The sequence below is a fragment of the Ictidomys tridecemlineatus genome, chromosome 1 (assembly GCF_052094955.1).
Source record: "Ictidomys tridecemlineatus isolate mIctTri1 chromosome 1, mIctTri1.hap1, whole genome shotgun sequence".
In the NCBI taxonomy this organism is placed as follows: domain Eukaryota; kingdom Metazoa; phylum Chordata; class Mammalia; order Rodentia; family Sciuridae; genus Ictidomys; species Ictidomys tridecemlineatus.
In genome coordinates, this window is record NC_135477.1 from 74,104,648 (window position 1) to 74,127,011 (window position 22,364).

General features: G+C 44.5%; 1 protein-coding gene across 4 annotated transcripts in view; it reads left to right on the forward strand.

Moving 5' to 3' along the window:
• The first annotated feature begins 9,299 nt into the window (after nt 1-9,299).
• Arhgap22 (Rho GTPase activating protein 22) overlaps nt 9,300-22,364 on the forward strand; it is a 191,130-nt gene continuing 178,065 nt past the window's right edge. Inside the window, exons 1-2 of one of the 4 annotated variants that reach the window (XM_040272604.2) lie at nt 9,300-9,608; nt 12,818-12,977. In XM_040272604.2, coding sequence (XP_040128538.2) covers nt 12,926-12,977 — 52 coding nt within the window. In that variant the 5' untranslated portion in view covers nt 9,300-9,608; nt 12,818-12,925. Of the gene's footprint in view, nt 9,609-12,557; nt 12,715-12,817; nt 12,978-22,364 lie in introns of those variants that run through there. The other 3 variants (XM_078042610.1, XM_040272603.2, XM_078042601.1) reach the window with 3 other exon arrangements.

The following is a 22,364-nucleotide window of genomic DNA, read 5'->3' on the forward strand; positions in this document are numbered from 1 at the left end:
AGGAGTGAACCTGGCAACAGGTTGCCATGGAGACCCTGTGCGCCCCTGAGCGCTGATAGAAAGTGCTGCCTGTCCAGGAAGGTGAGGAGGGCTCTGACTTAGGCCTCACACCCCAGGGGTCCCCCAGACACACACAGCACACATCTGCTGAGGGATGCTTGGGTGAGTGTCTCTGTCCTTGGAGATGCAGGGCCACTTCTAGTCCAATTGAACCTGCTGGATCAGCATGTGCAGGTCCCTCATCTCTACGTTTATCAAAAAAAAAAAAAAAGTCATTTGAGTGTCCTGGATTTGGGTTCAGGATTAGATTAAAGGTGGTGCAAGTGCTGGCATGGACATGGCTTTTATGTCTAAGGGGAGTTAAATGTGGAATAAATAGAAAGACTCTTTCAACTGCTTCCTCTCAGACCTAGACATAGTAGTTTCTCCAAAAACAAAATCCCATTTTTTCAGTAATGGCAGGCATCCATTTTCTTGCTTCTGCAAATCCACAGTCCCACAGGCACTTATACATGATGGCGACATTCACAGTGGTTCTTTCTGCACAGCAACCCGGAAATATTTCATGCTATTAAACAACTCACTTGGGGGCTGGGGAATGTAGCTCAGTTGGTAGAGTGCTTGCCTTGCATGCACAAGGCCCTAGGTTCAATCCCCAGCACCGCCAAAAAAACAACAATTCATTTATTCAGAAATGCCTATGTGCAGTACTAGACATACAATGTCACATGCATAAAGTGTGACAGGCTTCTCACACTGTCCACTAGGTGGAAAATGAACACTGTAATTGTCAAGTTTTTATATATATCACGTATTTTTAAAATCATTATGCAAATTTAGTTTTGTTACTTGAATTTTTATATTTATTATACACATTCCCCTTTTGATTTTTTAGAAAATTCTTTAAAAATAACATAATAATAGGCTGCATGAGCAGTTTTAACATCCAACAATAGACTTTTCTATGCAATGTGCAATGTGCATAGTAGATTAGGAATGTATGTAGTTGCTGTAAGTGAATGTTCACTCTTTGGTATTTATTTTACTTTGAAATGATTCTAGACTCACAGGACATGCAAAAATAGTACAGAGTTCCCTGTATCTTTTACCCAGTTTCCTCCAAAGACCACGTCTTATGTAACTATAGGGCACTAGCAAAGCTAGCCAACTGACATTTGCACAATTTGTGTGTGTCGTTCTATGATTTTATCACACACAGATTCACATAATTATTGAGATACAGAACCATCTCGTCGCCACAACAAACTCTCCAGTGTTATCCCTTTATAGTCACACCCACCCCTTGTCCCTTTGGCCCTAATTCTTGGCAACCACTAGTCTGTTTTCCATCTGTAGAATCTTGTCATGTAAAGAATGTTATATGAATGGAATTCTGAAGTATGAGATTTTGTGGGGTTCACTTTTCTCTATCTCTATCTCTCTCTGTAATGTCCTCAAGATCCATATGTTTTAGTTTGTGTCTGAAACTCCCCCAAAAACCTACTTGTTAAGGGCTTGGTCCCCACTCTGTGCTGCTATTGGGAGCTGGTGAACAGTTAAAGAGGTGGGGCCTGGTAGAAGGAAATTAGGTCATTGGGAGTATCCTAAAGGGATATTGGGACTGCAGTCCCTTCCTCTCTCTCTTTCTCTCCTTTGCTTCCTGGCTGCCATAAGGTGAGCATCCTCTTCTGCCATAAGCTCCCACCATGCTGCACTGCTGCCACAAGCCCAAATCAATAGGATCCAGTGACCAGGAAATGAAATATCTGAAAACATGAGCCAAAATAAACTTTTTCCTTTATTAAATTTATTTTCTCAGGTATTTTGTCACAGCAATGAAAAACTGACACACTATCTAAGGGGTTGCATGTATAAACAGTTCATTCCTTTTTATCACTGAGTAGTTTCCATGGCATGGATGAACCACAGTTTGTTCAAATATCTACCCTTTTATGTGTCTTGACTATCTCAGTTTGGGGCTATTACAAATAAAGTTGTTTTGAAGAGCCTCCCCTCACTCTTTCCCGCTCCAGGTGAGGTTGTTTAGAGCTGATCCCACCCCACAGCAGTTGTGTAGCCACAGGAGATGATTCTCTGCCCAGTCTCAGTGATGGTTTCAGGACTATGAGCCGGATCCACAGTAGTCCAGTAAGAAATCATCCTAAAGGTTTTGCTACAACCATTACGTTTATAACCAAAAATGCCCTAAAATATAATTCAATCCCTCTGGGGCTTCATGGTCCTCAACTATGGTATAAGGATTTTAAAAAATCCTGTATTAACAGGCTAGTATGCATTTTTTATTCAATGAACTAAAAAGTGTTCATTGAAAGAATGTAAGGAAAGCATTTCAAGAAGTGGAAGGATCAGGAGCAAAGGTCCTGGGGCAGGAAAGGAGTTAATGACTGATACCCCCAAAGTATAATGCCAATAAGGAATAGGGTGGACCAGAACAAGATGAAGTGGAGGAAAGGACCTTTTAAGAGGACCTTTTAAGATCTGGCAGGGAGTTTGGGCTTGAGGACCCGTTTGGACGTGAGGGGAAGCCATTGAAGTATTTTAAGCTGGAAAATAGCAAATTCCAATTTACCTTTTACTGCTGCATGGAGAATAGCCTGGGGGTGATAGAGCAGATGTAGGAGCCAAGGAGGAGATCCCAGGATAAAACCAGGCAAGAATGGCAGTGGCCTGTCTCGGGTGAGAAGAGTAGAGATGGAGACACAAGGGTGGGTTTTGATATATTTTGGGAACAGAAGTAACAAGGCTTTTTCATGGGATGGGTCAGAAGGTGAAGTCAAGAATGGCTCCTAGGTTTGGGGCATGGAGAAGAGGGTCAAAGTTGGGGCAGGTCAAGGCACGTGCTTTGGCAGTGGGTGAGGGTTAGATGGTGTGAGGAAAGGGTGCTGGGAGACAAGCCTCAGTGTGAAGGCATTGATTTGGGGCCCGGGAGGCTGGATGATATTTTTAAACCGAAGAAATGGATGAGATGAGAATGGGCCCAGACTAAGACCTGGGAACCCCAAGAGTTAGAAGTTGTGCAGAACATGGAATACCCATTTCTCTGGCCCCCTCCAAAGCTAAACTTGAAAGAAAAATACTGCACTGTCACCGCATGCTCTCTTTGCCTTAACTTCTTTGGAGTTAAATGCTCAGTTAATGAATTTTCAACTTTTCTTACTTTCCAATATGCACATTAAGGTCCTAATGTGCATATTGGAAAGTAAGAAAAGAAAAGTAAGAAAATACCACATTAGCTACATATAACAAGTCTCAGAATGGGGTTTGTGTTGCATTGGATTCTAAATCATTTGTGGTTTTTATTCCAATATCTCCCTCGAGACATGACTGAGAAGAGTGCTGTTCATGTTCACCTGGATGTCCCTTATTTTCAGTTGCCTCTTTTGTATTAATGTTTAAGCTTATTGCCTTGGGGTCAGAGAATGTGGAACTGCAGATCCTCCAGGGTTGTTGAACCACCCTCTGTAAAGTGGCAAGTGCTCATTTCTGTGAACATCCCATAGGGTGGCAGCTTCTGCATACACAAAGTACACCAAACTTGCTGATTTTTGTGTTGCTCGAATCCTCTGTTTCTCTGCTAATTTGTTATTGTTGTGCCCAACCTGTGTCTCTGAGTGCTGCGGTAAGATCTCCACTAAGATGGTGAATTTGTCAGATTCTCGTGGAGTCACAAGTTGGTGTTTGCTTTCTTTCCTTCCACTTAGCTCAGGCTGTGAGGACTGTTTGGGTGAGCTTTTGTGTCACCGTGACCAAAATATCCAACCAGAACAACTTATAGGAGAAAGGTTGGTTTGGGCTCATGGTGTCAGAGGTCTTGGTCTTCAGACAGTGACTTCATGGTTCTCAAGGTGAGGCCGGCCATGGTGAGGGAAGGGCCCAGCAGGGGAGAGCTGCTCTGCCTGGGGTCGTCAGGCAGCAGAGGGCTGGTGGGAGGAAGGAGCAGCAGCAGGATGCCCTGGGGACCCCCTCCTCCACCACACCCCACCTGCCTACAGGGGCCACCTGGGCAGTCCATTCAAACTAGGATGGGCTGGTTAGGTCGCAGCTCTCACATGGTCATCTCTGAATGTCCCCTCACTAACCCAGGAGCTTTTCTGGGGACCCCTCATATCCAAACCCTATAGATATAAAGGTTCAAGACTTCTGTGTCTCCATGACTTATTCCTTTTATCATCTCATAAAGACAATCCTTATGCCCAACCAAGCTTTTTCTTTGGTTTCTCTTGTTTCTTGTTAACATTACTACACTACCTTAGTTTCCTTTTAGGGACGACTTGTCTGGTAGATCGTTTTCCATTCATTTATTCTTGATATTTCTGTGCTCATGCTTTTAAGTCTCTGCAAATACTATAATTGAATTTTTTAAAATTCCATCTAATATATGAGTTTAATCTGTTTGCATTTACTATGTTTACTAGTATATTTATACCCATTTCTGCCTTTTGTGTTTCATTTGCCATTATTTTCTCTTTTCCCTTCTCTTTCTTCCTTCTGTTGGATTAAGATTTTGTTGTTTTTGTTCTTGTCTCTACCACCCTCTATTGGTTTGGAAGTTGTACATTCTATTTCTATTTCTTACTTGTTACTCTTAAATTCTTACCATGAATACAGGACTTTTAAACATCTACTGCTGCCTATCTCTATTGAACATTTGAAATTGGATAAACTAAGCCACTAAAGTTTTATTTTATTCAATTTTAATTTTAAAAAGCATAGACAGTCTAAGCATTGAAAATCTTGGAACAACTTGAGAATCTTTTTCTACAACTGTAAATTTTGTAAAATCTAGTCACAGATGAAATATTCTTCCAATGGAAATTTTACCTTCAAATTGGAATGTATTATAAATGTAAAATACATAGCAGATTTGGGAGCTTTGGCATAAAAAGACTTATATAAAATGTCTCAACAAATAATATTTGTAACTTCATGTGGAAATGATATCTTACATATATTGCATAGAATAAAATGTCACCAAACCAGTTTTACCTGTTTCTCTTAAATATGGATTTTACAAAGTGTTTGATTATGCATGTGACCCATATTATATCTCTACTGGACTGTGCTCATCTAGAGTTAAAGCAGAACATTTTCCTAGCAAATGTGAGGCCCTGGGTTGGATCCCCATCAGAACACACACACACACACACACACACACACACACACACACACACACACACGATGCAAAGCCCAAAGAACACAGGAGCATTGATGTTCCAATTCTGCCCATTCTCCTCTTCCAAGTCACTATATTCTTTTTAGTCATTGCATTGTGTGACTATGAATTCCACCTCATCCTTAACACCCCACCTCAGTTCATTCATTATTCACGCACAATGATGCTTTAGATGTACGACATGTTTAAGATTTCTTTTCTTTCTTTCTTTTTTTAAAAAAATCTTTTTATGTGGTGCTGAGAATCAAACCCAGCACCTCACACTTGTGAGGCAAGCACTCTGCCAATGAGCCACAACCACAGCCTGTGTGTACAGATTTCTTTGTCCACCTCTGCATCTGGTTTCTCACACCTTGGTTTTGGTTCCACTTTGTCTTCCAGCTTCCACAGCCACAGTGCAGGCTGCATCGACCGTCCATAGAACACAAGCCTCCCCAATGTCACCAAGGACCCAGACCCTGGGAAGAGACCTGCCAGCCTCCATGCTCCACGCTGTGGCCTCCATGCCTCTGTTGGAGTACGCTGCTCCACTGGGCCTCCTGTCTCTGTGGGAGCTGACACGGGCAGGAGCCACAGAAGACTGGGGCGAGCCTGAGCTGCAGACAGGAGAGGGACCTTCAGGGCCATGCCCTGCTCAGCTCTTACATTCTGCCGCCCTCCCTGGGGCTGGCGGCCATGCTCACGCTAGCCTCTCAGTGGGACTGAGAACAGGCTAGTGTCCGTTCCCCTGAGAACAGGCCTTGTCCATTCCCCTGAATTCACTCCCAGAAATTTCTTCTGACTACCCTGGCCACAGCCTCAGAGGTGGACTTGGGGCTTAGTGCTCCGGCTGTGTTGACATTACCTAACCGGGGCTGAGACCAAAGCATCTCCCCTGTATCAAGGTGAGGCACAGGAGGTACTCAGAGACCCCCTGAAATTTGCACTCTACATGCCTTACTTGCCTCACCCCATTTCAAGCCCTAGATCCCCCAGAAGCATTTCACATGGCCGCTTTCCAAATGCCTCCCTACACCCCATGGTAGTCCCTCCTATGCAGAAGGGCGTCCTCAGACCCTGTGTGAGTGCTCAGCAGGAAGCCTGCTTTTCACATGGCCGCTTTCCAAATGCCTCCCTACACCCCACTGAGTCCCTCCTATGTAGAAGGGCGTCCTCAGACCCTGTGTGAGTGCTCAGCAGGAAGCCTGCAGACACCCTGTACAGCATGCTGAGAGCGCCATCTCGTGGCCATAAGTGCCAATTACAGTTGAGATTTCTCAGGACCTCTGAATTAGTTCATGTTTCTTCTACCAGTAATGGGATGCCCTTTTCTTTTTTCTTTTTTATATTTTTATTTGTTATTTTTAGTTATCCGTGATAGTAACATACATGTAGTGTAACATTCTAAATTAGGATCCCATTCTTGTTGTATATGATGTAGAGTTTCACTGGTTGTATATTCATATGTGAACACAGGAAAGTTATGCCTGATTCATTCTACTATCTTTCCTGTTGCCCTCTGTACCCTTGATTCCTCTTTGTCTAATCCACTTAACTTATATTCTTCTCCCCCCCCCGTTTATTGTGTGTTAGCCTCCACATATCAGAGAGAATATTTGGCCTTGAGTTTGAGATTGGCTTATTTCACTTAGCATGATATTCTCCAATTCCATCCATTTACCTGCAAATGCCATAATTTCATCCATTGTGTATACATACCACATTTCCTTTATCCATTCATCTGTTGAGATGCACCTAGGTTGGCTCCATAGTTTAGCTATTGTGAATTGAGCTGCAACAAACATGGATGTGGCTGCATCACTATAGTATGCTGATTTTAAGTTCTCTGGATATATGCCGAGGAGTGAGATAATTGGGTCAAGTAGTGGGTCCATTCCAAATTTTCTGAGCAGTCGCCACACTGCTTTCCTGAGTGGCTGTACAAGTTTGCAGGAAGGGAAGCCCTTTTCAAAACCAGGTAGAAATAATCCCTGGACTTCAGCACTGACAAATATTCATGCTTGTAAAACATCGAAATCAATTCATCCATTCTTAAAAAGTTATATCAGCTAGAGAAGAAAACAACATTGTTATGTAAAAACATGCAGAAGTCCCCCCAAAATTCTTAATATTAAGTCTGATCCATAGTGTGACTCCAGAAGAATTGTGACTGCTTAGGATTCAATGGTACCTTGAACAGAGGCCTCGAGAGGACTCTCATGGCCACCCTGGTGGTGGGGGAGGGGGGTCCAAAACCCCTGAGTCTTTACATAGTTCCCTAATTCCACAGAAGCCTGACTGGTGGTGATAAGTTCCAGACTCCTTCCCAGTCACCTAGGAAGACTCTGGAAGGGCCAAAGAGGCATTTAAAATCTAGACACTTGTTCCCCATAGTGTCACTTCACCAGGATCCAACCTACTAAACAATAAGTGTGACCATGTTCTCCACCACTTGCCACCAACTCCCCTTTAAACACACACATAAACTGTGACACCAAAGTCACCTGGGAATGTTGTACTATAAGGGGTTGTGCCAGTGGCCTACTTCTTCATTTGCCATGTTAATAAAACACAGAAGGTTTCTCAAGGCGCAGGAGACCTAATTGCTCCTGCTGCTGTTGATGGAAGAAAGTGGAGGAATTGTGCCCTGTGCCTCTGACAGAGGCCACTGCCTGAGTCATCCTGACCTTGGGGAGGAGCAGAGAGCACTTCTTTCAAGCCAGGCACTTAGCTAAGTGCTCCACAAGACTTACTGCACTTGATCTTTAGCAGACCCGTGGGGTCTGCTAGCTGCACTTTACAGATGGGGTAATGGGGCTCAGAGATGTTGCAGACTCACCCAATGACCCAGCAAAGAGTCCACAGCAGGAGTCAAGCCTGACTTTGTCTTTCAGGCCTTCATTCTTTGTGTCTCAGACCATTCCATTGATACCAGTGATGAGAATCAGGACCCAGTACCAATTCCCCGGCCTGAAGATCGAACACCCGAGGAACACCGAGGCGAGTTTTATTTAAAGGCTAGAACCGAGATCGATTTCTCCCAAGGGAGAAGGGGATCCAGAGCTGGTTTCCAAAGAATTGGGGACGTCCTGCCCCTTTTATAGGTTTTAGATTTCCTGTGTTCTCAGGCTCTCTCTTCCCCTATCCTGCCTATGTGATGAGTGACCATAAGGTGGAATGATCCAAGGGCTGGAATAAGGCTGCCCAGGGGTACTGGTAGAAAGGGGGCAGCCCCAGAGGCATTCATTAACAGACCCCTGCAAGGAGGGACAAGTCCCTGGTGGCAGGTAACCTTGACAACAGGTTGCAGGAGGGGGGAGGGCTCTGGGGGTATTAACATTTTATTTCCTCTTGAATCAGTCCCCATCTTTCTGACCCAATCATTCATCCCCTACACTGACTGTCCTTTTGCCCCCTCCTGCCCCATTATGTCCTCCAAGAGCTGTGGGTACTGGCAGGGTCTGAGAACAGGATACCTTGACCTTGCTTCCCAGAAAGCTAGCCACCCTTGCTTTGGCCAGAGAGGACAAGAGATGGTGACCATGTTGAATCCAGGTGACTATAAGGTCAGCCCACCGGCAGAGACTGGGAGGTTTTTTTTGCCCACCAGAGCCCTTTGAGGAGCCAGGTCAGTGAGGGCCACCTGCCTTGTTCCTTTCATGGGCCTGGACTTTCAAATGACAACGATGCTGTTTAAAGTTCTAGGACCTTGCAGAATGTGCTGGGATTTTCTGACCTCAGTTTCCCAGCCTATGAAGTGGGGCAATTCAAGGGATATTGGGCGCTCAGATCTGTCCCCTGAAACCTGCTGGTAATTTCTCTGGCCCAAATTCCTACCCACCGGGGAGACACAGAAGCATGCTCGGTGTAAGAATTCCGCTGCTAGTGAGAAGACTCCGTGTAGAAAGGCCCAGGAATCCCACTCATCCTGCCAGTAGTGCGCAGCCCTTGGGAAAGGGAGGCTGGGAGGGGTGAGTACTGGGGTCGCGCTGTTAGCAAGGCCCCGGTCCAGGAGCGTGGGCGCAGGACTTTCCTATGGCACCAGGGGGCGCTCTGCACCAGGTAGACCTAGCCTTGTCTCGGCTGCTGGCCTGGCCCTGCCCTTACCGGCAGAGGTTAGCTTTGCCAGGGAACATTTCCTGAGCCGCCCAGGCTGCTGCAGCCTCTTAACAGGCCAAAGACTGTCATCAGCGCATCATCCCCAGAGGCACCGAGGAGCCAGGGAACCTGGTTCCTGCTTGATGATGTTCAGTTTGGGCTGCACCCCCCTTGTTCCTGCCGGCTCCTTCATCACATGGTGGCCTGGGGCAGGGCCAAATCCCAAGCTCTGTGGGATGAGAAGAGGGCACCAGGAGACCAAGAGCTCCCTCCAGGCAAGGAAGGATCCCAGACAGGTTCCAAGCAGAGGCAGAGACGCCTGGCTTCCCAGTTCCAGGTGAGCAGACCCCCGTCCAGCATTGCCTAGCATCACCCAGCCGCTTTCCTGGACACCTGGTCATCCCTGCTGTCAGGACCCGGATGCTATGGGGACTGGGGTGAGGAGTATATTACCCTATTCTCTCACATGCATGCATCAGAGAGCCCTGCAGGGGATGAATGAGGAACCAAAGGGAACGCACTTGGCCAGGCCAGCCTGGGACATCAGGGCTGTGTGCATATCTGTTCTTGAAAGATGGGATTTCAATTCCCCGCCTCAGCAATGTTAAACTGTGCCTTGGGGTTCCCCACAATTCCATTGTAATGTAATACCCACTTTAGGGAGCTGTCAGTCCCAAGGTTAATGTATTTAGTAGTCAGTCAATGCGTGGTAAGTGCTAGCTCTCATTAGCACTGTGGTGGGTGGGGTGATACAGGGTACAGGAGTACTGGCCTGAGTTCAGGAGGACCAGGCATCTCCACTGCCTGCCCCTGCAGTGATCCTGTTTGCTGTGTGGTCAGTGCCAGCGTGGCTGTTCTCGGCTGAGTCATCCCAAGATGTCCCTCCAGCTCAGCCTCCAGTGACTGCCCTCCCTAGTGAGGCTCAGCAGGCTGGGAGCTGGGTGCTGGGCTTAACTGGGGTGCAACCTGCTCTTGAACCTGCTGTAGAATGAGTGGAGGAAGGCTGGAGTGGGCAATGGGAGCACAGTTCTTTTGTCCCCCTCTGCCTCTGAGGTCACCAAGCCTGCTGTGGACTGTTTTTCAAGCCCTTCTCCTCTCCCCTTGGTCACAGCTTCCCGGCACCTATTCTGACCTATTCTGGCATCCCTCTCTTTTCTAATGCCAGCCCAAGAGCCTGATGGGAAGTCAGCCCCACTCAGCTCCAAGGATGAGGCCAGGTTGGCTTTGGCCAATCAACACATCTCACTGATTTGCATTGGTTCAGAGATGGGTCGGTTTGTAGCCCAAACCTAAGCCATCAGGGAAAAGGAGACATTTGGAAGAGAAGGGAGGGGCAGCTTCCCAGCATGTCTGAGAGAGATACTAAAAAATAGGCTTTTTTTTCCTGCTGAATAGGACAGAAGAAATATCAGCTCCTGAAGCAGTTTCCGGCATTTCTTAAAAATAAGGGGACTTTGTTTGAAAATGAAGCAGACACTCCAAAAACGAACAGGAGAACTGCAAAGAAACCCAGAAACCCAGATATTGTTGATACTGTCAAACTGCTAGATCCAGCCACGCCTGAAGCTCAAATTATTAGGCGTTTCCTGCTAAAGGAGTCGATAAATCCCTCTCATTACTGAAATCAATTTTAACCAGCTTTTTTTGTTTACCACAACTGAAAGATTCTTTCCTGATAGTCATACTATCCGCTTTTGACTCAGAAAGCATAAAGGTCACCAGATAAAACTCAAGGCACCTAGTTAAATCTGAGTAGTGTTTCAGATCAATGGTGAGTATCTTTTTAGCTGCTATTTCTTCTAGTCTGTCTAGCACAGGAAGAAAAGAGCCTACCTTTCAGTAGGTTCCTCAGAAGAGCCAAGAAGCTGCCTCTCCCTATTCTTTCAAATATCTCCTCTTTCCTCATGGACTTGGTTTGGGCTACTAACCAACACAATTCCTGAACCAGTTATAGTCCATGCCCTGTTTAAAACATGCTTATACTACAGAACAACTGGGCATCCTGTATTTTTATTTGCTTAATCTGGCTCATGTCCAAATTCACACACTTCGAAAAGGAAAACACTGATGTTGGAGCTAGAGTTTTAATTTTAAAACTCCTGCTACACCAGGTCATGGGCTGGGCTTCTTCTCGCTCCCTGGTCTTCCCTACTGTCCTCCCAGCCCCAGGTGCTTAGAGCATTTAGAGATATGTCTCTCTGGGTTCATTAGGATCCCCAAGGTCAGCCCTAGCTCTGGGATTCTCAGGCTGATGCTCCCTTCCTCTGGTTTCTGCCTCTCTTCCTTGGGACTCCTTTCTCAGCTGGCACTCTGACCTGTGCAAGCCAAACCACTGCTCTCTTGGGCCCGAGGATACGCTGGCATCTCAGGTTTGGGGCCCTGTAGATCTAGCACCTGACCACGGGCTCCTTCTGCTCTCAGCTGCCCCACATCAGTCCCCAGAGGCACAGGCTGGCCCCTTTCCCTGTTCTGTCCCAGTGTTTCCCTGGAGAATGCTGATGCAGGAGCTGCCCTGAGATCCCCAAGGCATGGCCCAGAGGACTCGGCCCAGCGGCCGGCAGCCCCAGGCTTTACCCTTCCAGGAGTGGTGAAAGACAAATCTCTGCTTCCCCCCAGCCTAGGGCTGGGAACCTCCAGCACCCTGAGGACTGGCTAGGCTTGTGTGGTCTTTGATAAAAGCGATGGGTTTTATGATCACAGATGTGATATAAGCTCAGGGAGCAGAGGCAGCAGCCCAGAGATGGGTGGGTGACAGGAAGAATGTTCTGGTGGGAGTCCTTCCTGGAATTGCTCTTCTACCCATAGAAACATGCCTGTGTGTATTTAAAAGGGCAACATTGTACCCACCGCCTTAAAGCCTGCTCTGCCTCAGGCGGCCAGGACCACTGTGTTAGTGAGGTTGATGGCTGCCCGGATCTCATCTGTCTACTTCATAATCGAGACTTTTCTTTCCAGTTGTCCGCAATAGTGATTTATGGTATAAGGACATTAGATTTGCAGAATGGAATGGAGAAGATGCACGTTTACCAGCGGATGTGCTGGGGTGAGGGTCTGACCCTGGCTCTCTCTTCCTGGGCTTTATCCCTGAATCCGAGCATGGGTACAAGTCCTTGCTCTCCCCTAGAACAGGACAAATGCCTGCCCCAGTGGAAGGTCGTACATGTAAACTGAAATCACATGCAAAATTGCAATGTTGTTGATGAACTCATTTTCAAGGCTCTCTGGAAACACAGCTCCCCTTAAATCCAGGTCAGCTCATTGAAAACAAATCAAATGTACCGGCTGATGTGCACTGAGGACTTTGCGGTTTACAAAGCCCCTATTTCCTCCTTGGACATCAGTTCACTCTGAGAGGTGGTTGTCATTGTAGGTCCCATTTTACAGAGAGGAGGAACTGATACCCAGAGGCTCGGTAACTTCTCCAAGACTGCTGAGAACCCAGGGTATATATTCTTCTAAGGGACTAATTCCTAACAGCGAACGTCTTGTTTGAAATCCAAGAAAACACCAGATAAAGGGCATTCTAAATATATTTCTTTTCTATAGATGAAGATCTGTTACTGGAAAACAGGAATTAGCTTGTCTGCCTGAGGATGTGGTTGGCGCTTTATAAAAAGGATATAGAAGAAGTTTGCACAGATTGCCAGCTTCGTTATGCTGCCGACAGCTTCCAGCAAAAGAAGAACCTTCGCAGCCAGATATTTCAGTAAGAATTTTATTATCCTCTGCGGGGAGGGATGGTTACCTTTGCTCTTGACTTCTTCCTTGGGGGATGGGCTCACCGGGGCCCCCAAAGGTGCCATGTTGGTCTTGTGGGCTGAGAGGACAAAACAGCATTGATGGGCAGGGTCCTGCCCTCTTTCAGCTCAGGGCACCAGCTGCTGGCCCAGGATTTGCCCCTGAACCAGGGCAGCTGCTCTGTGTGTGCCTGAAAATAGAGGTTTCCACACAACTGTGATTGTCGGGGGTGTTGGGCTCCGGTGGCTCCGGACTCTGATGACATTCAGTACCTGTAAGGACTACATGGTGCAGCCGGATCCCTGCTTGAGAACATGCAGGCTGCTGGTTAACTAGTTTAGAAAGGGTGAGGATGGCTTAGTAGCCCCCAGTACAGCACCTGATGAGGCAGGACTGCTGTCTGGTCACAGGCAGGGGGTGGCTTGGTGTCACACAGATGCTGGGTCATTCAGATCTTCTTCCGGTCAGTTGTGCAGGTGCTGGCTGGGTCACAGGCAGGGAGGAGCGGGTTGGGGAGGTCTTGCATGAGGTGATGGGCCTCAGCACCCTTGCACCCTTGGGACGATGAAGAGTGAAACTCCAGACGCTGGCAGGAGAAGGGCAGTCAGTGGTCCCCACCCTGGCTCCACGCCAGAGTCACTGGAAGAGCTTCTAAAAATCTTCCGGCTCCTCCTCTGGAGATTCACGTTTAATGGCTCTTAGGTGGATCCCAGACATCAGCATGTTTTTTAAGTCCCCGATAGATGTGATGTGTAGCCAGGGTCAGGAAGCAGCAGATGGAGCCAGGGAGGGCTCCGACTCCACACAGCCTCCTTTGCCGTGGTTGGAGTGGATATTTATGGGGCTAGGGAAGAAGGCTCTCTATCACAGAGATGAGAACGAGGTGGGCTGGAGGCCAGGAGCCTGGCTCTGACTCTGGGCTGGACTCGAGCTGAGAACCTGTCTCCCATGAACATCCCTGGATCTTACTTTCCACGGGTGAAATCAGGGGCTGGGGGAGAAGGTGAGATCAGCTTCTTGCAGTGCGGATACCAATCCTTTGAGAAAGGAATAAAGGGGATATTGCATGAGATACATGAATTTAATGAATTGGATTGAATTAGTGTTTTACTGAAGTGAAATTCTCATAACATAAAATTAACCATTGACAGAGTGTAAAATTCAGTAGCAATTCATAGATTCACCTTGTGCAACTGTGACTCCACCAAGATTGCAAAACATTTCATGCCTCAGGTTCCTCACCCCAGCCCCCAGGAGCCACCAGTCTGTCTTCTGTCCGTGTGGATTTACCTGTTTTGGATGTCTTATAAACAGTCATACACCTCCTTTTACCTCCGGCTTTTCTCACCTACCACAATGTTCTCAAGATTCATCCATGTAGTTGCACGTATCAATATTTCATTCCTTTGACTGGGGATTAAATTTTAAAGGATTGTCCGACCTCAAACACTTTGGCAGCTTTGTAAAATGGGCCGTGCCATTTCACGGGAGCACAGGAGGAGGTGGCTTCTCCTCCCGGTTGTTGGCTGCCTGATTGTCTAGGCCTCGTCTCTCTCCCAGCTGTGGGTAATTCTTGAGGAACTTGACTTTGCTTTCAACGGACATTTCCAGAAACTCGGGGCAAATGGGAAGTTCTTAAGGGTTGAGTGGTGCTGTTGTACCTTACATTTTGCCCACAGTTTCACCAAGTCAAGCATCTGCCAGAACTTCCCCTCTAACAGGAAGCCAGAAGCCAGTCTTGGCGATCCCTGTGCTAAACCCTCACCCAGCAACAGGCACTGCCCTGGGCCCCATCCCCGGGAGGCCCTTGGCTTCCCTGTGGAATTGCTCTGCCAGGTCACACCCACTGCAGCCTCTTTTTCTCACCAGCTTTGCCAATTTCTGCTCCCTGGTCTGTCTGGTCCACTCCCAGGACTGGTGGCTTCTTCCTGTAGCTGCTGCTGCCAGACATCCTTTACCCCTCCCACTTATCGTCATAATAAGAAACACAGTGGACTCTCTGAATCCTGTCATCCCTAGGGGTCCCCAACGCCCTGGCCCACTAGTCAACGTCAGGGCTAAAGCCAGAGGGGAGTGTGGAATGGGGTGCTCCACAGCGTCCTCCCCTGCCTCTGTGCCTTTGCTGCCCTCAACATTTCCCTGGAGGATACTCTCTCCCCACCCTTCCACAGATGGGCAGTGATATAAGGAGGCAGGGAGGCTGGACTGTGCCCTGGAGGAACAGGAGAATTGGAGAGAAGGGAACTGAAGTGGAGAATAAAAGAGGGACGGTAGGTGGGTGTCATATTAAGAAACTTGGGCCTTTCTCATGGGCAATGGGGAGCTATTAAAGGTTCTAAGAATAGGACTGATCTGATCAGAATGGTTTCCAGGAAGAATGACAGGGCAGAAGGTGAGAGATCAGTGTTCACCTGGATTCTTACAAAGGCCTCTTCCTTGGTCGCCCTGCTTCCCCCTTGGCCCTTCGTTCTCCTCTTAATACTGCAGCTGGAGGGAGGCTCTGCCAACCTGAGTCTGGTCAGCTCCGTCACTTGTTCCACACATCCCCATGGATTCCCACATCTTTTACAGTTTGTCTGCCAGCCTCTCCTCCGTCCCGCCCACCCTCTCCCATCTCATCATCCTCTTCGCTGTTGTTCAGAGGTACCAGGGCTTCACATGCACTGTGCCTGCCCTCTGGACCGTTTCCCCAGATGGCTGCCTAGCTCACAAAGTCACCTCCTTGAGACATCCACCCAAGCATCCCCTACTGCTGAGTCTTCCCCTTACTGCTTGAGTCAGAGTGGGAGAGGTTCCACAGTCACCACATCATAGGTCACCTGGATCCGGTGACAGGGTGGATCCTGCCCATCTCAGTGTCTCAAAGACCCAAGCTGACAGAGCAACAATGATCTCAGAGTTGCCAGTCTCCAGGTCGGAGAGTCAAGAGAGCAAGCTCTTGAAGGTCTCACATTTGTAAATAAGTCCTCATCCTGGAGATGACATCAACTGTGGTCCACACTAGCCACTGCCTGAAGTATTCAGGGGCTCAGGAAGTGTAGTCCTACCACGTGCCTAGAAGGGGAGAACTGGAATACTAATGACCACGCCAGTGGCCACAGCAGTCATCACACTAATTGCATCTCGGTCCCAACTTTCCTGTGTTCCTTTTCTGCTTTATTTGTCTACATGGCACTTGTTATTATATTCACTAGTTTTCCACTGCTATTATGAAGCACTTGAGATAATTAGTCTACAAAGAGAAAAGGCTTATTTGGGCTCACAGTTTTGGAGGCTTCAGTGATCAAATGACTGGGCCTGAGACAAGGCAGCCCGTCATGGCTGGAGCATGTGGTAGAGCAAAGATACCTCATAGCCAGAACGCTAAGGAGAAGAGGAAAGGACCAAAGTCCACAGGATCAAGGTCACATCCCCAAAGGCCTAAAAACCTCTTGACTCTTAGAGGCTCTACCACTTCCCAGTAGTTGCCTGGTGGACCAAGCCTTTAACTCATGAATCTTTGGCGGACATTCAAGAGACAAGCCATAGGAGTTATTACTATATTCTGTTTATGTATTTTAACAGCTTTATTGGTATATATTACATATGATAAAATCTACCCATTCTACATGAATGATTTTTAGTGACTATACAGAGTAGTAACAACCATCACCATAATCCAATTTTAGGACCTTTCTGTTGCCCACAAAGTTCTCTTCTGCCCATCTGCAGTTAATCCCCACTCCCAAATCCATCGATTCGCATTCTGTTTCTGTAAATTTGCCTTTTCTAGATATTTTAGACATGGAATCATATACCATGTGATTCCCTGTCTATAAAACAGCATAAGGTTTTTGATATTCGTTCATGTTCCTGTGCATATGAGTGGTGTGTTCCTCTTGAGCTGAATAACATGCCACTATATAGATGTACATTATTATCCATTATTATTAGCTGATGGACTTTTGAGTTGTTTTTAGTTGGAGTTATATTGAATGATGCTGCTATGGACATTTATATGTGTGTGTGTGTGTGTGTGTGTGTGTGTGTGTGTTGTATTTCTGTGAATAAATGTTTTAATTTCTCTTCTTGGATTATATGGTAAGTTTATTTAATTTGTTTAATTTTTAAGAAACTGTCAAAATATTTTCCACAGTCTGTATTTTCTATTCCCATCAGCGTTATATGAAGATCCAATTTCTCCACATCATTGCCAACACTTGCTATTATCTTTTTTTATTGTAGCCATCCTACTAGATGTAAAGTGATATGTTACTGGGAATCTGATTTGCATTGGTATAACAATTAATCATGTTGAACATCTTTTTCTGTGTTTATTAGTCATTTATATATCTTCCTTGGTAAATGCCTATTTTATTTTTTGTCCATTATTTCATTATATATTAATATGGTCAATTCTCAATCCTATCATCATTTTCATATGACTTATCTTTTTCCACTTCTTTTCCTCTCAATCAGTTGTGTATTGTAGAAACTCTGGATTATGATTTTTCCACATGAGTAATGTTGCATTATTTATTTGGTAACTTACTTGGGCTGAATTTGCTCCCTCATAGCATGCAGCCACAGTGTCTCTGTTTTATTTGCTTTTTATTCTTGTTTTTGCTTTTAAACTTGGCTTTCTAAGGTCACCCCTGTCTCTGTGCAATTTAGTAGCCACCAGTGAATGGACAGATATTTTGTTCAAACCTGGAGGCAATGAGGCTCCCATTCTCTGACAGTGTGTGGACAGGGAAATTATCTCAACATTCAGATTGGTGTAAGGTTGGCTCCATTCTTTCTTTCTACTCTGCAAATATCCACAGACTTAAGAGTTGGCAAGAATTGGTGGGCACTCCAGGCCCCCTCTGGTTTCCACATGCACACAGACTAAGCTGGACTACATCTGCCCCAACCACGATGGCAACCAGACTAACGCAGCACTGGTCCTCCCCGTCTGCCCACTGCCAAGATGGTCAGTGATACGGACGATGGGCATTGCCCATCACTCATAGCTAACTGGGCCATTCCAAATGGCAGCCGATTCCCTTGATGTGCCCCACCCGGGCAGAATCCTTGGGAAGACTGAACAGGGAGGGTAGTGAGGTGGGAGTAGCCCCAAGCAAGACTTGTACTGGCTTTACCCAAGTTTAGCAGTTTTTCAAGCAGAAGCATGTTTCTGTCTCACACAGTAGGTCGATTTTCAGCACACAAAAATGGTTGTGTTTGTCAGGTTGTTTAAATTTTTTTTTAAATACACAACAGCAGAATGTGTTATAATTCTTATTACACATATAGAGCACAATTTTTCATATCTTTGTATATAGAGTATGTTCACACCAATTCATGTCTTTATATATGTACTTGTTTTTTTGCACTACAATTCTTATTACACATATAAACCACAATTTTTCATATCTCTGTATAGAAAGTATGTTGACACTCAATTTGTGTCTTCATACATGAACTGTGGATAATGATGCCCATCACATTCCACTGCCCTTGCTAATCCCCTGCCTCCTCCCTTTCCCTCCCTCCCCTCTTCCCTATCTAGAATTCATGTATTCCTCCCATGTTCCCCTTCCCTACCCCACTATGAGTCACCCCCTTATATCAGAGAAAACATTCAGCATTTGTTTTTTGGGGATTGGCTAACTTCACTTAGCATTATCTTCTCCAACACCATCCATTTACCTGCAAATGCCATGATTTTATTCTCTTTTATTGCTGAGTAAAATTCCATTGTGTATATGACACATTTTTTTATCCATTCATCCACTGAAGGGCATCTAGGTTGGCTCCACAGTTTAGCTATTGTGAATTGTGCTGCTATAAACATTGATATAGCTGTGTCCCTGTAGTATGCTGTTTTTAAGTCCTTTGGGTATAGACTAAGGAGAGGGATAGCTGGGTCAAATGGTGGTTCCATTCCCAGATGCTTTCCATAATGGCTGCACCAATTTGCAGTCTCACCAGCAGTGTATGAGTGTACATTTTCCCCACATCCTCTCCAACACTTATTGTTTGTCTTCATAATAGCTGCCATTCTGGAGTGAGATGATATCTTAGAGTAGTTTTGATTCACATTTCTCTGATTGCTAGAGATGATGAGCACTTTTTAATATACTTGTTGATTGATTGTATATCCTCTTCTGAGAAGTGTTTGTTCAAGTCCTTAGCCCATTGTTGATTGGGTTATTTGTTTTTTTTCGATGCTTAGCTTTTTGAGTTCTTTATATATCCTAGAGATTAGTGCTCTTTCTGATCTATGAGGGGTAAAGATTTGCTCCCAGGATGTAGGCTTTCTGTTCAACTCACAGATTATTTCTTTTGCTGAGAAAAAAACTTTTTATTTGAGTCCATCCCATTTATTGATTCTTGGTTTTAATTCTTGAACTATAGGAGTCTTATTAAGGAAGTTGGAACCTAATCTCACATGATAATGATTAGGGCCTACATTTTCTTCTATTAGATGCAGAGTCTCTGGTTTAATTCTTAGGTCCTTGATCCATTTTGAGTTAAGTTTTGTGCATGGTGAGAGACAGAGGTTTGATTTCATTTTGTTGTATATGGATTTCCAGTTTTCCCAGCACCATTTGTAGAAAATGCTATCTTTTCTCCAGTGCATGTTTTTGGCACCTTTGTCTAATATAAGATAATTGTAATTTTGTGGGTTAGTGCCCTCTATTCTGTACCATTGGTCTACCAATCTGTTTTGGTGCCAATATCATGCTGTTTTTGTTACTATTGCTCTGTAGTATAGTTTAAGGTCTGGTATAGTGCTGCCACCTGCTTCACTCTTCCTGCTATTGCTTTAACTATTCTGGGTCTCTTATTTTTCCAGACGAATTTCATGATTGCTTTTTCTATTTCTATGAGGAATGCCAATGGGATTTTGATTGGAATTGCATTAAATTTGTATAGTGGGGCTGGGGATGTGGCTCAAGCGGTAATGCGCTTGCCTGGCATGCATGGGGTGCTGAGTTCGATCCTCCGCACCACATAAAAATAAAATAAAGATGTTGTGTCCACCGACAACTGAAAAAAATAAATATTAAAAAATTCTCTCTTCTCTCTCTCTCTCTTAAAAAAATCTGTATTGTGCTTTTGGTAGTATAGTTATTTTGATAATATTGATTCTGGCTATCCAAGAGCAAGGTAGATCTTTCCATCCATCTTCTGAGGTCTTCTTTGATTTCTTTCTTTAGGGTCCTATAGTTTTCATTGTGTAGATCTTTCACCTATTTCATTAAGTTGATTCCCAAGTATCTTTTTTTTTTTTTTAGGTTATTGTGAATGAGATAGTTTTCCTCATTTCCTTCTCAGAGGCTTTGTCACTGATACACAGAAATGCCTTTGATTTATGGGTGTTGATTTTATATCCTGCTACTTTTCTGGATTCATTTACTAATTCTAGAAGTTTTCTGGTGAAATTTTTTGGGTCTTCTAGGTATACAATCATATTGTCAGCAAATAGTGCTAATTTAAGTTCTTCTTTTCCTATACATATCCCTTTGATTTCTTTCGTCTAATTGCTCTGGCCAGTTTTTCAAGGACCATGTTGAATAGAAGTGGTGAAAGAGGGCATCCCTGTCTTGTTCCAGTTTTAAGAGGGAATGCCTTCAATTTTTTCCTTTTAGAATGATGTTGGCCTGAGGCTTAGCGTAGACACCCTTTACAATGTTGAGATATGTTCCTGTTATCCCTAGATTTTCTAGTGATTTGAACATAAAGGGGTGCTGTATTTTGTCAAATGCTTTTTCCACGTCTATTGAAATGATCATGATTCTTATTTTTAAGTCTATTGATGTGATGAATTACATTTATTGATTTCCGTATGCTGAACCAACCTTGCATCCCTGGGATGAATCCCACTTGATCATGATGCAATATCTTTTTGATATGTTTTTGAATTCAATTTGCCAGAATTTTATTGTGAGAATTTTTGCACCTATGTTCATTAGAGATCTTGGTCTGAAGTTTTCTTTCTTTGATGTGTCTTTGCCTGGTTTTGGGATCAGGGTGACATTGGCCTCATAGAATGAGTTTGGAAGTGCTGCCTCTTTTTCTATTTCCTGAAATAAATTGAAGAGTATTGGTATTAGTTCTTCTTTGAAGGTCTTGTAGAACTTGGCTGTGTATCCATCTGGTCCTGGGCTTTTCTTGGTTTGTAGGTTTCTGATGGCTTCTTCTATTTCCTCACTTGATATTGGTCTGTTTAAATTGTGTATATCTTCCTGACTCGAAATGGGAAAATTGAATGACTTAAGAAATTTGTTGATGCCTTCAATGTCTTCTATTTTATTGGAGTATAAGATTTCAAAATAATTTCTGATTATACTCCGTATTTATGCAGTGTCTGATGTGATATTACCTTTTTCATCACGTATGCTGGTAATCTGTGTTCTCTCTCTCCTTCTCTTTGTTAGCATAGCTAAGGGTCTGTCAATTTTATTTATTTTTTCAAAGAAACAACTTTTTGTTTTGTCAATTTTTTTCAATTGTTTCTTTTGTTTCGATCTCATTGATTTTAGCTCTAATTTTAATTATTTCTTGCCTTCTACTGTTTTTGTTGCTGGTTTATTCTTTTTATAGGGCTTTGAGATGTAGTGTGAAGTCATTTATTTGTTGACTTTTCCTTCTTTTAAGGAATGAACTCCATGCAATGAACTTTCCTCTTAGTACTGCTCTCATAATGTCCCAGAGATTTTGATATGTTGTGTCTATGTTCTCATTTACTTCTAGGAATTTTTTAATCTTCTCCTTGATGTCTTCTGTGACCCATTGTTCATTCAGTAGCATGTTGTTTAATCTCCAGGTGATGGAGAAATTTTTATTTTTTATTTTGTCATTGATTTCCAATTTCATTCCATTATGATCTGATAAAATGCATGGTAGTATCTCTACTTTTTTGTATTTGCTGAGAGTTGCTTTGTGGCATAGTATATGGTCTATTTTAGAGAAGGATCCATGTGCTGCTGAGAAGAAAGTGTATCCACTTGATGCAGGTTGAAATATTCTATATGTGTCAGTTAAGTCTAAGTTATTGATTGTGTTATTGAGCTCTATAGTTTCTTTACTTAACTTTTGTTTGGAAGATCTGTCCAGTGGTGAGAGAAGTGTGTTAAAGTCTCCCATGATTATTGTATGGTGATCTATTAGACTCTTGAACTTGAGAAGAGTTTGTTTGATGAACATAACTGCACCATTGTTTGGGGCATATATATTTATGACTGTTGTGTCTTGTTGGTGTATGGTTCCCTTGAGCAGTATGTAATGTCCATCATACTTTATTTGATATGAGGATGGAAACTCCTGCTGGCTTCCGCAGTCCATGTGAGGTGTTTGTCAGTTTTGTCCAGCTTCATAGTTATGT